Here is a 13,727-nt window from a genome sequence, read left to right as displayed (position 1 = left end):
GGGGGGGTGTGTGTGTGTGTGTGTGTGTGTGTGTGTGTGTGTGTGTGTGTGTGTGTGTGTGTGTGTGTGTGTGTGTGTGTGTGTGTGTAGGCAGGGAGCCATCATCCTGGCAGTGCCAGTGCCAAGATGCTCTGTTTGAGGGAGTTCCCTGGTTGCCTAGTGGTTAGGATTTGGCGCTTTCACTGTGGAGGCCCGGGTCGAGGAACCATCCTGCATGCAGTGCAGCACAGCCAAAAAAAAAATTTAAAAGAAGACACTCTGTTTGTCCCGAGGGAGGGGTCCTAGAAGAGGAGGATGGACAATGAGATATTATTTCTAATCCAGGTTGTGGGATCTGTCAGTCCAGAGTAGGGAGGGCTTTGGAGGGCTTTGGGGGGAAGAGCTAATCCAGCACTTGAATGAATAACTATGAGTGTCCAGCCAAGGCTAAGTCCCTGCCTTCTGGCTGGAGAGGCAAGATGGACCTGTGTAAACAAAGAAGGAAAGGAGAAGGGAGTGGGTCAGGGGATCCTTGTGGGTTCCAGGCACCGAGTCTGGCTTTCTCAGCAGTAGGCAGAGGCACAGAGCATGCCGGCCAGTCAGCAGGGAGCCCAGGCTGAGCCCTGTTACTGCTGATGGATTCATTCATCCACAAGTATTGATTGGACGAGTGCTGGTGGAATAGGTCCTGGGGCTTGAACTGGGGAGGAAAACCAGCACCCACTGGTGAGGGCACGAGGCCCCAGCCTTACACTCAGCTCTGCTTTCCTTCCAGGCTATACAAGTTGCTGTATGTAGTACACATCTTCATTCTTGCAGGTAAGGGTCTGGGTGCTGGGGTAATTTGGGGATGATGGCAGGACCCCAGTCTCCAGCTACTCACTGGGATTCCCAGAGGCCCCCTCCTGAGACTGCCATGTACCTGGCTCCCCAGGGCTGGTCACACTGCTCAGAGCCAAGGCTGGTCTTCTTTCCCCCTTTCTTCCCTCTGCACCTTCATGGTGAGTCTGGGATTTGAACCCATATCTCACTCTAAAATCCATGCATACCCCACAAAACCGGCAAACAAACCAAAAAATGCATACAACCAAATAATGTCCTACAGCAGTGATCTTCAGATTTTTGCTTGCATACCTTTTGAAAAACTATCCCTTCACACATTGTAAGTTAATATCTAATATCTTTCATCACACATTAAAATAGTTGATATAATTTCTGGCATATTGTAAATACTGACATTTAAAAATAATTACGTCGCTCTTTTAAACGTTTTAACTAGTCTTTCTTCATCTACCTGCAGGAGTGGTGTACTACTATTTTCAGGGGTGTGTGGGGAAAACAGCTCCTGACCGTGAGCTTGCTGGGGGATCACCCCAGGTAGGGGCCCCGTCAGACTTTAGAGGGACTGTCTCACTGTAGCAAAATCAGAGGTCATACTCCTTGATCTCAGATGGTCAACCAACTGTGTGTGTGTGTGTGTGTGTGTGTGTGTGTGTGTGTGAGTGTGAGGGCTCGGGAGAAATTCCCTGTGTTCCTGGCAAAGTGTCAAACAGAGGCCCCACCCGCCATGGGCTGGCTGTAAGCTCACCTCAGGGCTCCGTAGCAGCGACCTAGACAAACCTAAAGGAACAGGTGACCCCTAATGCATGTGAGTAGCCCTGGAATATGGTTTGACACTCATATGTGAATCGGGTGGTGGTGAGCAGGACACCTGCCTGGGGTTACATACCCTCTTTAACGTCCCAGGTCCAGGAACCTATGGCAGAAGCCCCTCCTCCCAGCCCTCTGTCAGGAAAACACAAATGGACACTGGATGCCCACTAAGGGCCACGTGCTAGATTAGGTGTTGCCCATCTATTGAAACCTCGCAGCAACGCAGCAGCTCCCACTTTATAGAGGAGGAAACGTAGGCTCCCAGAAGAACAGTGACTAGACCCAGGCTGCCCCAGGTGACAGGACAGAGCCACATACCTGGTCTCTGGAGGCTTCCTACTCTCCATCTAGTGCTATTGGGAAGAGAGGATTTTCGTGGGAATAAGCTTATCTGTGACCCAGCAACACGGAGAAGTGTGTGCTACATATTTAGGGAGGGACTATTCAGAGGTTGGAGAGCCCTAATAACGCCCATGTTGGCAGGTGCCTTAGAGACAGAGTCCTATGTTGCTTCCTTTTTTTTTTTTTAATTAACCAAATTTTCATTTTAAAAAGTTTTATTGTCATCAAAGATATGCATATACATAGTTCAAGGAGTCAAAGTTTTAAGACTTGAAACAAAAAACTAGCTGTCTTTTGTCCCTTCACCCATCCTCTTCACCCATGATTCCCACAGCCCAGGGTGGGAGTCTTTCCAGCTTCCAATTTTCTAGCTGAAGCCTTTGATTTTGCTTCCATGGTTCTAAATAGAAAGCTTATCCTGCTTTGTCTTAATTTTTCAGATTTAAACATTATCGAATGAATTCCTACAACGAAAGATGAGGATTTAGCTCTCGTAACAGCTGCACACTTACTGCCACCTCCAACATACATCTCACCTTTCTCTAGTCTTCCAGTATAGTTATATCCTGGTTTTTGGCATTGTAAATGTTTTATTCTGAGTAATGACATCTTCAGGTGTTAAAAAATTTTAAGTATCAGTTTTGCTTTTTTGCTGACTTTTATATCATTTTGGCTTTTTTAAAATAATTAATTTTTATTATTTATTTATTTATGTTTGGTTGTGTTGGGTCTTCACTGCTGCGTGCTGGCTTTGTCTAGTTGCGGCGAGCAGGGGCTACTCTTCGTGCAGTGCGCGGGCGTCTCATTGCAGTGGCTTCTCTTGTTGCCGAGCACGGGCTCTAGGCACGTGGGCTTCAGTAGTTGTGGCACGCAGTCTAGTTGGTCTGCGGCATGTGGGATCTTCCCGGACCAGGGCTCGAACCCGTGTCCCCTGCACTGGCAGGCGGATTCTTAACCACCGGACCACCAGGGAAGTCCTCATTTTGGCTTTTAAGTCCCTCTGCCACACAGAGGGCTCTTTTCACTCATTTTTTAAAAATTAAGGTATTATTTATACAGAGTGAAATCCATCCTTTTTAGTGTACAGTTCTGTGAGTTTTGACAAATGTATGCAATTGTATAATTGCCACCACAACCAGGATACAGAACAGTTTCATCATTTCAAAAAATTCCCCCATACTCATTTATAGTCAACCTTTTCCCCACTCCTAGCCCCTGGCATCCAGTGAGCAGTTTTCTGGTCCCATAGTTTTGCCTTTGCAAGATGGTCATATAAATGGAAACATCCAGGGACTTCCCTGGTGGTCCAGTGGTTAAGAATCCGCCTTCCAATGCAGGGGACGCGGGTTCGATCCTGGTCGGGGAACTAAGATTCCACATGCCATGGGGCAAGTACTGAGCCCGTGCGCTGCAACAAAGACCTAGCGCAGCCAAAAGTAAAATAAATAAATAAATAAACAGCAACAAAAAAACATCCAGTATGTAGTCTTTTATTTATTTATTTGGCTGTGCAGCAGGATTGTGGGATCTTAGTTCCCTGACCAGAGATTGAACCTGGGCCCCCTGCAGTGGAAGCACAGAGTCCTACCCACTGGACCTCCAGGGAATTCCCCAGTATGTAGTCTTTTGAGCCTGGTTTCTTTCACTTAGCACAAGGCATTTGAGGTCCACCCAGTTGTGTGTAGCAGTGTTTGTTCCTTCTTATTGCTAAGTAGCTGTCCATTGCATGGATGTACCACGGTTTGTCCATTCACCAAGTGAGAAACATTTGGATTGTTTCTAGTTTTTTGGCAGTTACAGATAAAACCACTATAAATGTTCATGTACAAGTTTTGTGTGAACATAGGTTTTCCTTTTACTTAGGTAAATACCTAGCAGTGGGATTGTGGGGTCATGCGGCAAGCGTATATTTAGTTTTGTAGGAAACTGTAAAGCCTTTCCAAAATGGCTGGCACCCATTTTGCATTCTCACTGGCAATGAATGAGAGGGTCCATTTGTTCCATATCATTTCCAACATTTACCTTTTTTTTTAGTCATTCTAATAGGCTTGTATTGTAATTTTATTTAGATCAATATTGAGGATTTACATTGTGTTTTTTTTTTATTAATTAATTAATTTTTGGCTGCATTGGGTCTTTGTTGCTGCGCACGGGCTTTCCTCTACTTGCGGCGAGCGGGCACTACTCTTTGTTGCAGTGCGCGGGCTTCTCACTGCAGTGGCTTCTCTAGAGTGGAGCACGGGCTCTAGGCGCACGGGCTTCAGTAGTTGTGGCTCACGGGCTCTAGAGCGCAGGCTCAGTAGTTGTGGCGCACGGGCCTAGCTGCTCTGTGGCATGTGGGATCTTCCCGGACCAGGGCTCGAACCCGTGTCCCCTGCATTGGCAGGCGGATTCTTAACCACTGCGCCACCAGGGAAGCCTGAGGGTTTACATTTTAAAACTATGTAAATAGTATTCCTGAGTCACGTAGTGTACTGTAACTACTCTTTGTGTATAATTTTGTTTTTTCCTCCTTTTTAAAAAATTTGTTTTCTCTGTACCTATAATTAATTCATCCAAAATCTCTACCAAAAATATTAATCTCCTTGCAATACACTTAGACAAATTAGGTGTTTTATCTGTATGATCGTTTCTCTGGAGACATATCTCATGGAGCCCTCCATCCTCCTCTTTCCATCTGGACGGGACGTCCTTGAGGCCTGCTGCTCAGCTGTCCTGGGACCTCCCTTCACCGTCATTGTGGGGAGTGCTTCACTTCTTTCACGTGTGGGAGCTGATGTTACTCTTTATTTGGGGGGAGCACAGCCTCCAGTTGCTTCCTGAGGGGTAGTCTTGAGATACTACATATCTGAAAAGGTCTTAATTCATATTTAACTAAGTTTGGCTAGGTATAGAATTCTAGACTAGAAATAATTTTCTGACAGATTTTGAAGCTCCTCATTTTCTTCTGGCTTCTAAGGGTTGGTGTTGAAAAGTCTGATGAAAGTTGAATTCCTAAAACAGACTTTTTTCTTCATATCTCTGGAAGTTTTTAGGTTCTCTTCATCCTCAGTGTTTTGAAATTTATTGATGGCATAATCTAGGGTGGGTCTCCGTCATCCATTGTCCTGGACACTTGGCGATTCCTTCTCTTCTGGAAACTCATGTCGCTCATCTTTGGGAAATTGTCTTGGTAAAAAATGAACATATTTATTTGATATCTCTCCCTGCCACCCCAGTTTGTTGTCTCTGTTCCCTCTTTCAGAAAGATCTATGATTTAGCTGTTGGACCTCCCGCTCTCTTCCCTCTATTCTTTACCTTCTACAGTTTGATTGGATTTTTAATTTTTAATTCCTATTATAATATCATATTTGTTTTTGAAGAATTAGAGATTGTTGTTTGAACATTTCTATTTTAGCGCCCATACTTGTTTTGTAAATGCAAAGTTTATCTTTCTAAAGCCATCAATTATTGTTTGTGTGAAGTTTTCCTTAAATCCTTGGTAGTCTTTAGGTGTCTTCGCGGCAGGCATTGACAGTGGACTAGTACATAGCTGAGCCCTTAATATGTCACCTCAGCCTTCTTTCTCTCTCTCTTTCTCCTTGTCATGCAGCCCTTAGGGGAGACCTTAAGGCCAGTGTGGGGACTGATGGATAAATGCTACCCTGTGACCGCTCAGGTGGGTCAGGGCTGGGGACCCCTCTCCCCCTGGGGTAGGGTGGCTGTCCTGGGCACCCTCAGTAGGCGCACACCATAAGAGGATGGGCCAGGCAGGGAAGGACTCCCAGACACTCACAGCTGAATGTCACTTCCCCTGTTGCCCTCTGCAGAGACGCAGAGTCAAGAGTGGGGAGAAGCAAGACTCTGAGGTAAGTGAGGCCTGCCCTGGAAGGGCCCGGGGCCGGGCTGTCTCCTGTCAGAGCTCCCTGAGGCTCAGGGATGCCCCAGCTCATGGCCAGGGGTCCCAGGGAGAGTGGCAGGGCCCCTCTAGGAAACCTACAACCCTACCACAGCATGAGCTGAGAAGGGAGGGGCTTCCCTGGAAAAACAAAGAACTACACACACTCCAGGTGTGGAGAACAGGGAGAGGGGTTGGGGGATCAGGGGGCTTTTCTGCCCATATTCTGCCCTCTTGTCCCTCCCTGCAGGCCATGACCCCGAAGGCAACAGGAGGACCAAATGATGCTGCCCCCAAGGAGGAGGCTGATATCTTGTCTTCGGACGAGCGGGAGATGAGGTCCCCAGGAGAGGAAGCAGGCAGCTCCATTCCTTCCCCCTTTCCTGCTGGGAAGGAGGTACCTGAGGAGGAGGAGGTGGCAGGGACCCCAGGCTGGGAGGTAAGGAAGCCTCGACTGGAACATCCCAGCATAGGTCCTACTGAGGAGCCCCAGGGCTCTGCAGGGTGGAGTGGAGAGGCCCTGGGGAAGGAGGGCAATGGGGGGCGGGGGCACCCCCAAGATGACTGAGCCAAACTGCCATCTCAGTCGAGCAACAGCTCTGTGAGGAGCTGAGAGGAGTAGACATGGCCTGAGCGGAGGAGAGCTGAATCCTGGCCTCCCCTGACTCCCTGTGAAGTGAGGCCTGTTTCCCCATCTGCACAGTGCAGAGCCCGTCTCAACCCACCACTGTCCCCCTTCTTCCTCTCCAGGAAAATAAAAAGGTCCAAAAGGAGATTGCTGCATACACTTCTGGTAAGACAACTGGCCCCACCTGCTGTAGCAGGGCTGCTCTCCTCTCCAAGCTCGGTGACCCTGCAGAGGCCACAGACAGCCGAGCTCCTCCCTGACCCTCCTGCCCCAGGGAGGGGAGGGAAGAGAAACCCAGGCAGCCGGATGCCCTGTCTTTCCTGATGAGCACCCCCTGCCTCCTGCTTCCTTCTTGGGTTGGCAGGACTTGAGGCCACTGCGCTTGGGGTGGAGGAATGCCTAGCCTTATATCAACGCTGACCTGATTCCCTGGCACCAGAGGGTACCCTGGCCCTGGGGAAAGGTTCCTCCCAGCAAGGAACCCACAGGGCATGTCTGTTTGTGCTTTTTAGAGGCTTCTGAGGTGGACCTAATGGAGGAGAGGCCTGGGGGCTGGGTCCCCCAGCTCCTGAGGAAGCTCTGGCTGGCCTGGTCCCCAGCCTCTGACATCCCCAAGACTCAGAGCCACGAATGACAAAACATCCAATAAATCCAGAGTTGCTGCTTCTGCAGGCCTGGCTGCCTCCTTTCAGGGGCCTCAAGTTTCCATAAACTCAGTGTGGTTTCATCCACGCTCCCTGTTCCAGTAAGCTGCAGGATCACCACCTCCTGCCAGAAAGCCCACGACAGGGGATAAGCTGGAGACTGAACGGGGCCCTGGCTGGTTCTTCTGACTCAGTGCCAAGGGAGAGGCCAAGTTCCCTGAATGCTAAGAGCTGTGGAGCTCACTGTCATGAAGGCAAAAGTGGCCTGGCTGGGGGCGGTGCTTCTGCCTTGAGTGTCTGTGGTCCCCAAGCTGTTAACCTAAATGCACCAGGAAGTCTGCTTATGACTCAGGTAAGCAGACAGTCATTAGAAGCCCTTGGGTGGTGCCTGTGCGTGCTTAGAGGCCAGAACAAACTGTTGGGGTGGTGGGCACAGGTAGACGGTGGCAGTCCCCACCCTCAGCTAGGGCTCCAGGCTAATGAGGTCCCAGCTCCAGAGTCAGAGCAGGAAGACAGGCCCCAGCAGCCGTCTGGTGCAAACTTCTCATTGGCTGAAGGGGAATAGAAGCCTGAGGTCACACAGTGTCGCAGCAGAGCGAGGACTAGAGCCAGGGTGTCCTCCTCCCAGCTCCCCACATGGCCTCCTTCTGCTCTGGCCACCCCATTGTCACATGGGTCCAAGGTTGACCCCTGTCCCTAGGGCATGCCTGCGGCCCACAGGGGCTCATTCCTGGCCCCTGCCAAGCCTCCTGAGCGCCCGGCCTGACCTGGCCACTCAGAGGACAGAGCCCGGGTTGGAGCGTAGATGAGTGTCCTCCCACTCCAGCGTGGCCGTGAGTGGCAACTACTATTGGGCAGGGACTGGGAGATGAGCATCCCTAAGGGGCAGGGAAAGGGGGCCCATCCTATCTTGGGGTGACTAAGAGTCCCAGGGAGATGGCTCACTCCTGGGCTGCCATCAGGCTTCCCAGGGAGAGCTCTGGCATCTGAAGACTGAGCTGTGGGTGCTAACTTGGCCTATTGCTTCCCAGCCATCCCTGAGTTCGCCAGCTTTTGGGGCAGTAGACTTGATGGTGCTGGCTGAGCTGCTGGCCTGTGGTGCAAGCTGAGGGTGGCTGGGCCTGAAATGTGGGCATCCAGGTTGAGTGGGGCCCTCCTCATCCCCTCTGGGGCCTGAAATCTCTCACCAGCCTATTCTAGTTCGTTCCAGCAGAAGCCAGGACCTATTTATAGACTTTGTCACTAACCCAAGTAACCAGTATTGGGTCTCCAAGGGTGACTAGGGGGTAAGGTGTCACCTTCTGAGCCTCGGTATACCCATCTCTCAAATGGGGTCAAATGCCAGGTAAGGATGGATCAGGCAGGGGTAGGGGCTGGATCTGGGGAGGCTGCTGAGGCCCCATGAGCGCCAAGGGGCTGGTCAGGGGCCCTGGGTGGGACTCAAGCCAGGTTGGAGCCACCAGACTGGTTTATTGTACATCAGGGCTACTGCTGAGGAGTGGGTTGGGGGCTTGGTGCCCACCTCTAGCAGGGCAGAGCACAGAGCTGGTAGGGGGATGGGGTCACCAGGAAGGCAAAGACACCGTGGCCACTGGGGCGGGGCTGCCCAGTGGGCACTGAGAAGCTCAAGTGCTGCAGGAGGCTGGTGAAGAAGAGGAAGCGCTCCATGCAGGCGAGGGGCTCCCAAGGCACGAGCGGCGGCCTGTGGGCGGGCGTGGGGGCTCTCTGAGCCTGGGGGCCTGGGCTCCTCCCCTTATCTTCAGGACAGGTAAGCAAACCGGGCACCCCACAGGTACCTGCTTGACGAAGCGGCCCTGGGCATCCAGGAAGTGCTCCGGGTGGAAGTGGGAGGGCTTCTTCCAGATGGTCTCGTCCTTCAGCACTGATGACAGGTTGGTGATGAGTGTCGTCCCCTGGCAGGAAATACCTGGCATGGGTGGGGTCTGGACTGGGGGATGCCTGGACCCCTGCGACCAAACACACATGGGCACACACCCTCTGCCTGGCACACACCTGGACTCTTCAAGTAACCCTCAGCCCAAGAAGCTTCGTGGCACCCTCCCTGTCCCCATGGCAGGGTAAGTGACTTGCCTCCCATGGGTGCCCTTACTGCCACCTGTCCCTTGGTGAACGGGCTCCTCCAACACTGTGACACGCTTTAGTTTGTCTTCCCTACCCGACTACGGGCTCTGAATGGACAGGGCCAGCCCTGCCTCTGCTCTCATCCTCACACCCACCCAGCCTGGGACATTCAGTGCCTGTGGAAATGAGGATTGGGTGGCTTGGATTGCAGTCCTGACCCCACCTGGCAATGCCCACATTGGGGCTACCAGGTGGCAGGTGGTGCCGAGCTGGGGTGAGGAGAGCCGCAGGCCTACCTTTGGGATGAGGAAGCCCTGAACTTCGATGTCACGGGATGTCATGTGGGGCAGGCCCAGTGCAATGATGTCCCCAAAGCACTGCACCTCATGGACCACGGCCATGGTGAAGGGCACGAGGGCCTGATCCCCCATCTCTGGTTGCCTCACCTGCCCTATCACCTCATCGACTTCCTGTTGGACACGTCCTGGAAAAACAAGCATCCTCATAGTGGTCAGACCCGAGGGCTGGGCCCTGATCTCCTCCTGACTCCTGTGTAGGGCTGTGCCCACTCGGAGGGGGAGGTCACTGTGACCTCTGCACAGAGCTGCTACTGGTGGCCAAACCCACCAAGCTCAGGGGCCTCAGGCTGTCCCTTTCCTCCCTCCCCCATCCCACCTGGCCCCTTGGGCTAGGCTTTTGCTGCACGTCTGGGTGCAGGATCATGAGGAGGAGGGCCCAGGCCAGCGTGGCCGAGGTGGTGATCACCCCGGCAGAGAAGAGGTCAGACACCACCAGGCGTGAAGCTGCTCTCGGGGTTCCCCTTGGCCTGGGCCACGCAGGGAAGGTAAGCGCAGGGACAGAGGGAGGAAGCCTCCAAATGGCCTCCCACTCTGCTCCTGTCAGCCCAGGTGTCTGGTCACGGGGTGCTACACAGGCCTGCGCTTGCCTCACGGGGCCTTCAACCCTCAACCCACTTCACCTCCACCTCATCCAAGAAGGCGTCAGTCAGGTCTCGGGGTGGCTGGGCCCGGTCCTGGGTCACCCTGTGCTCGATGACCAGCTCATCAATCAGGACCATGAAGGCTCTCTGCCCCGGGAAGACCCTGGCAGCCAGCCCTGGGATACGCAGGAGCACGGGGATTGCTTCCAGCACCTGTGGGGGGGTCACAGCTTTGGGGCCCTGGGACCTTGTGGTGCTCAGGCTTTCACCTGGACCAGTCAGGTCCTAGCCTCCTCCAGGATGTTCCCACCATTGACCTTGTTCCTCCCTAAGTGCAGGCCTCGCCCCTCTCTCCTGGCCCTGGGCACAGAAAGATAAAGTCTACATCTCATGGGTGCCGGTGCCTTCCAATGAAGGAACCCTCCCTCCCCTAAGCCCGCTGACCCTCGCCCCACCTCTCCCATCTGTGTTGTCTGTCATTTCCCCACTTCCAGGCCTTTCCCCTTGCAGTTTCTCCTCCCGAAATGCCCTTTCCTCCTCTGACCCTCTGCACAAATCCTCCTCCGGGGAGGCCCTTTGCAGGACGGAGGCCTCCTCTATGAAGCTCCCTCCCCTCACCTGGCGCACGAAGCCAACCTCCTCCTTCAGTCCATCCTCCAATATGTCCAACAGCTTGAGGATGCGAAGGTCGTTGTACTCAAAGCGGCTCCCGAAGGTCAAGGAGGCGATCACGTTGCTCACCGCTTTATTCAGGAGGCGTTGGGGCTAAAGGGGCGTCCTGGGAGGGAACGGTGCACGTCAGGGCGTCGCCTCCATCTCCTCTTCCCCAGCCTCTCCAAACCTGTTCCCTGTCCCTCAGCACCCACCGGCCTGATCGGCGAAGGCGGCACAGAGGCACGAGGCCTCCTCGGTCACCCACTGCTCCAACGACTTCTTGCCCATGCCGAAGTTGCGCAGGGTGGACGAGGAGAAGCGCCGCTCCTCGCGCCAGGCTTTCCCTTAGAGCGCCAGGATCACTCCTGGGGGCGGAGCGGGCACGTGGGCGTGGCTCGGGTGTGTCCCGGCCCCACCTTCTGCTCGCCCACAGCGCTGGCGGGCTCGCCGGTCCTCCTCGGCCCATCCCCTCCTGGTGCTCTGCTCACACAGCCACGCCCCTTTTGGGGGCAGGCCTCGCCCCTCCGCTCCGCCCACACCAACCTCACCCTCCCCTCCCAAACAAATCCCGCCCACTTTGACACCCCCTTCCAGCTGGGGACCGGTCCCACTCTCTGCCCGCCCGCATTGCTCGCCTACTCTCCCCTGCTAGGGTCAGGTCTTGGCTCCAATTTTTACTTTGCCCACCGGGACCCTCTTTCATCTTCGGGGAAGGTCCTGGCCCGGCCCTACCCCGCCCGCTCTGACTTTGTCCTCATTCCTAACCACCCTGACCTCCCCTTCGTGCCCGCGATGGCCCTGGGCCGCCCTCTCTCCGTAAGGCCCTGCCCCCTGCCTCGACCGCTTTTTTCCTCCCCGGACCCTTGGCACAGACTCCTTTCTCCTCTTGCTGCCCCTTCAAATTCGCTGGCTCTTCCCTGCACCGACTGTCCGCGACCCTGCCTCCCCTTGGTCCTGCCGGTATCGGGTCACTGCTGGCCCAGTCCCCGCCGGGACGCGGTCTGCCCCCTCCTCCGCTTGCCTTCCGAGCGCGGCCCGTAACCCATGTGCTCGTAAACTGTCGCAGGTGGGCGGTCGTAGTTGTCCTGGCTGCGGTACACCAGCGCCTCTCGCACAGCCGCCAGCCCGTTGAGCACGACGACGGGAGTCCAGACCTGCTGCAGGCTGAACACGTCCCCGAAGCGGCGCCGCAGCTGCAGGCCGAAGGTCGAGGGCGTTTGTCAAGCCCAGGCCCTGCCAGGCTGCGGGCCCAGCCTCATGGTGTGAGCCCTGCGGGACCCCTAGGCCCCTACCAGGAGCGAGGGGGTGCAAAGATTTTATCCAGTCTTGTGAGCCTAGGGGTTAATTACATCCACCACAGTCGAGGACCTCAAGTTGGATCAGACCACCCAGCTATGACTGCAGAGGTCACCAAAGTTGTCAATAGACCAAGTTAGCATCCCATTTTACAGGTGAAGAAACAGATTCATAGAGGTAAGCGTGAGGTCCAAGGTCTCATGGTGGCAAAAGATTTGAACCAGATCACTACCTCTCTCAACCTCGACTACCTGATTTAAGTAGGGCTCAAGACCACACTCCTCTCCCCCATTCTCGAGACCTTTCTTCCTGATGTAATCATAAGGGACTCAGGCTCATGTAATGTAAGAGCTGGCCAGCTGAATCCCCAGCCTGTTGCCAAGTCGTACTCCCCCACCCCCTGGCCTTTGCCCTCTTGGACCTCTGTTGGGAAAATCCAAACTGTTCTCGAGCCCTGAACGAATGCCCTCCCTCAGGAAGCCTCTCAAATCTGCCTCCTCCTCTTGGCCCAGTTCCTTTTCCAGCCTGTGACTTCACCCACCACCCCGCTGTCTGCTGCTAGGTGGGGTCCCTAGGACCTCCGCTGCACACTTCCCACCCCCACCCTCCTTACCTGGCTAAAGCTGAGAAGCGGGTCCTGGAAGTTCACCTGCAGCAGGTTACCCAACCCAGGCAGTGGCATGGGACCTGGTGGGTAGCGTGCAGCCCAACGTGAGTGCCGGTGCATCTGGTCCACCAAGAGCAGGAAGACGGCCACGGCCACGGCCAGGGCCGCCAGTGTGTCCCCAGTCAGCAGCATGGCTGCCTCGGTATGCACTTGGGTCCTCAACGCATCAGACACCCAGGACTGGCCCAGGCAGGGCTCGCTCAGCTGCACCGCCAGGGCTCAGCCAGTCTGGGTCTCTATGAAAGGGGCTGAGACTGGCCTTTGCCCTCTGCCCTGAGCCAACCTGCCAGGGAGAGTGTGCTGCCAGAGGGTGCAGGGAGGGGTCAGGGAAAGTCAGGTGCACAGATGGCCACCGTCCCTCCTGCCCTCTCCACGTGCTTACGGACGGTAGGGGGAGGAGACACTAAGTCCTCCCCTTCCCCTAGCCCGACTCCCCAGCTCTGTAAAGATTCCGAGGAAGAATCAGGGGTCTTCAGATTTGATCCTGCCACCCACCTGTCACTTTAGGCTCACTCTAATGTGCTCACAGCCTCATCCCCAGAACATGTCCTTGTCCTCCCATGTATCACCTGCCTCCTCCTGAGTGGCCTTCACCTCCCAAGTTTGTTACTGGCCCTTGCCCAGCGCTGGAGGGAGGTCCTAATGACCAGAGGGACCACTGTAGGGGGATAAAGTTCTTGGTGTCCCCTCACTTCACACTAGTATGCTCAACACACACAGTCACACACTCATAAACCACACTTACATTCACATACTGCCTACTCACATGCATATTTACACACCCACAAAGCCAGACACATTAACACATATGTACCACTTACACGCTTGCACAGAGACCCAGCACCAAGTCCTCGGAGTTCTCAGTGGTTGCCTGGACCCAACCCACCTCCTCCCACCTGGAGGCTGCTCGCAGTGGTGCTGGGGACCTTCACCTGGCTGGCCGCTGGCTCAGCTTCCTTAGTTT

At 54.3% G+C, this 13,727-nt stretch overlaps 2 protein-coding genes across 4 annotated transcripts in view; one reads left to right on the top strand and one right to left on the bottom strand.

Annotated features, from left to right (window-relative positions):
• Positions 1-7,151, top strand: part of LOC112394732 (uncharacterized) — a 25,747-nt gene extending 18,596 nt beyond the window's left edge. For all 3 annotated transcript variants that reach the window (XM_024737648.1, XM_024737646.1, XM_024737645.1), the window contains 7 exons: positions 755-798; positions 1,280-1,356; positions 5,568-5,633; positions 5,785-5,823; positions 6,103-6,291; positions 6,603-6,645; positions 6,993-7,151. In XM_024737648.1, the coding sequence (XP_024593416.1) occupies positions 755-798; positions 1,280-1,356; positions 5,568-5,633; positions 5,785-5,823; positions 6,103-6,291; positions 6,603-6,645; positions 6,993-7,114 (580 nt within the window). In that variant the 3' untranslated portion in view covers positions 7,115-7,151. The remainder of the gene's footprint in view (positions 1-754; positions 799-1,279; positions 1,357-5,567; positions 5,634-5,784; positions 5,824-6,102; positions 6,292-6,602; positions 6,646-6,992) is intronic.
• A 1,497-nt stretch (positions 7,152-8,648) lies between these two features.
• Positions 8,649-12,919, bottom strand: CYP2D6 (cytochrome P450 family 2 subfamily D member 6). Its single transcript, XM_024737404.1, is given in 11 exon segments — positions 8,649-8,855; positions 8,921-9,037; positions 9,503-9,690; positions 9,896-10,002; positions 10,004-10,032; positions 10,186-10,359; positions 10,765-10,904; positions 10,907-10,924; positions 11,013-11,165; positions 11,822-11,993; positions 12,710-12,919. Coding segments are annotated over 11 exon segments (1,491 nt in total). The 5' UTR covers positions 12,896-12,919.
• Positions 12,920-13,727: the final 808 nt, after the last annotated feature.

The sequence above is a fragment of the Neophocaena asiaeorientalis genome, unplaced genomic scaffold, assembly GCF_003031525.2.
Source record: "Neophocaena asiaeorientalis asiaeorientalis breed wild unplaced genomic scaffold, Neophocaena_asiaeorientalis_V1.1 scaffold242, whole genome shotgun sequence".
Classification (NCBI taxonomy): Eukaryota; Metazoa; Chordata; class Mammalia; order Artiodactyla; family Phocoenidae; genus Neophocaena; species Neophocaena asiaeorientalis.
Note: the sequence above shows the minus strand (reverse complement) of the source record. Positions and strands in the feature narration are given on the sequence as shown.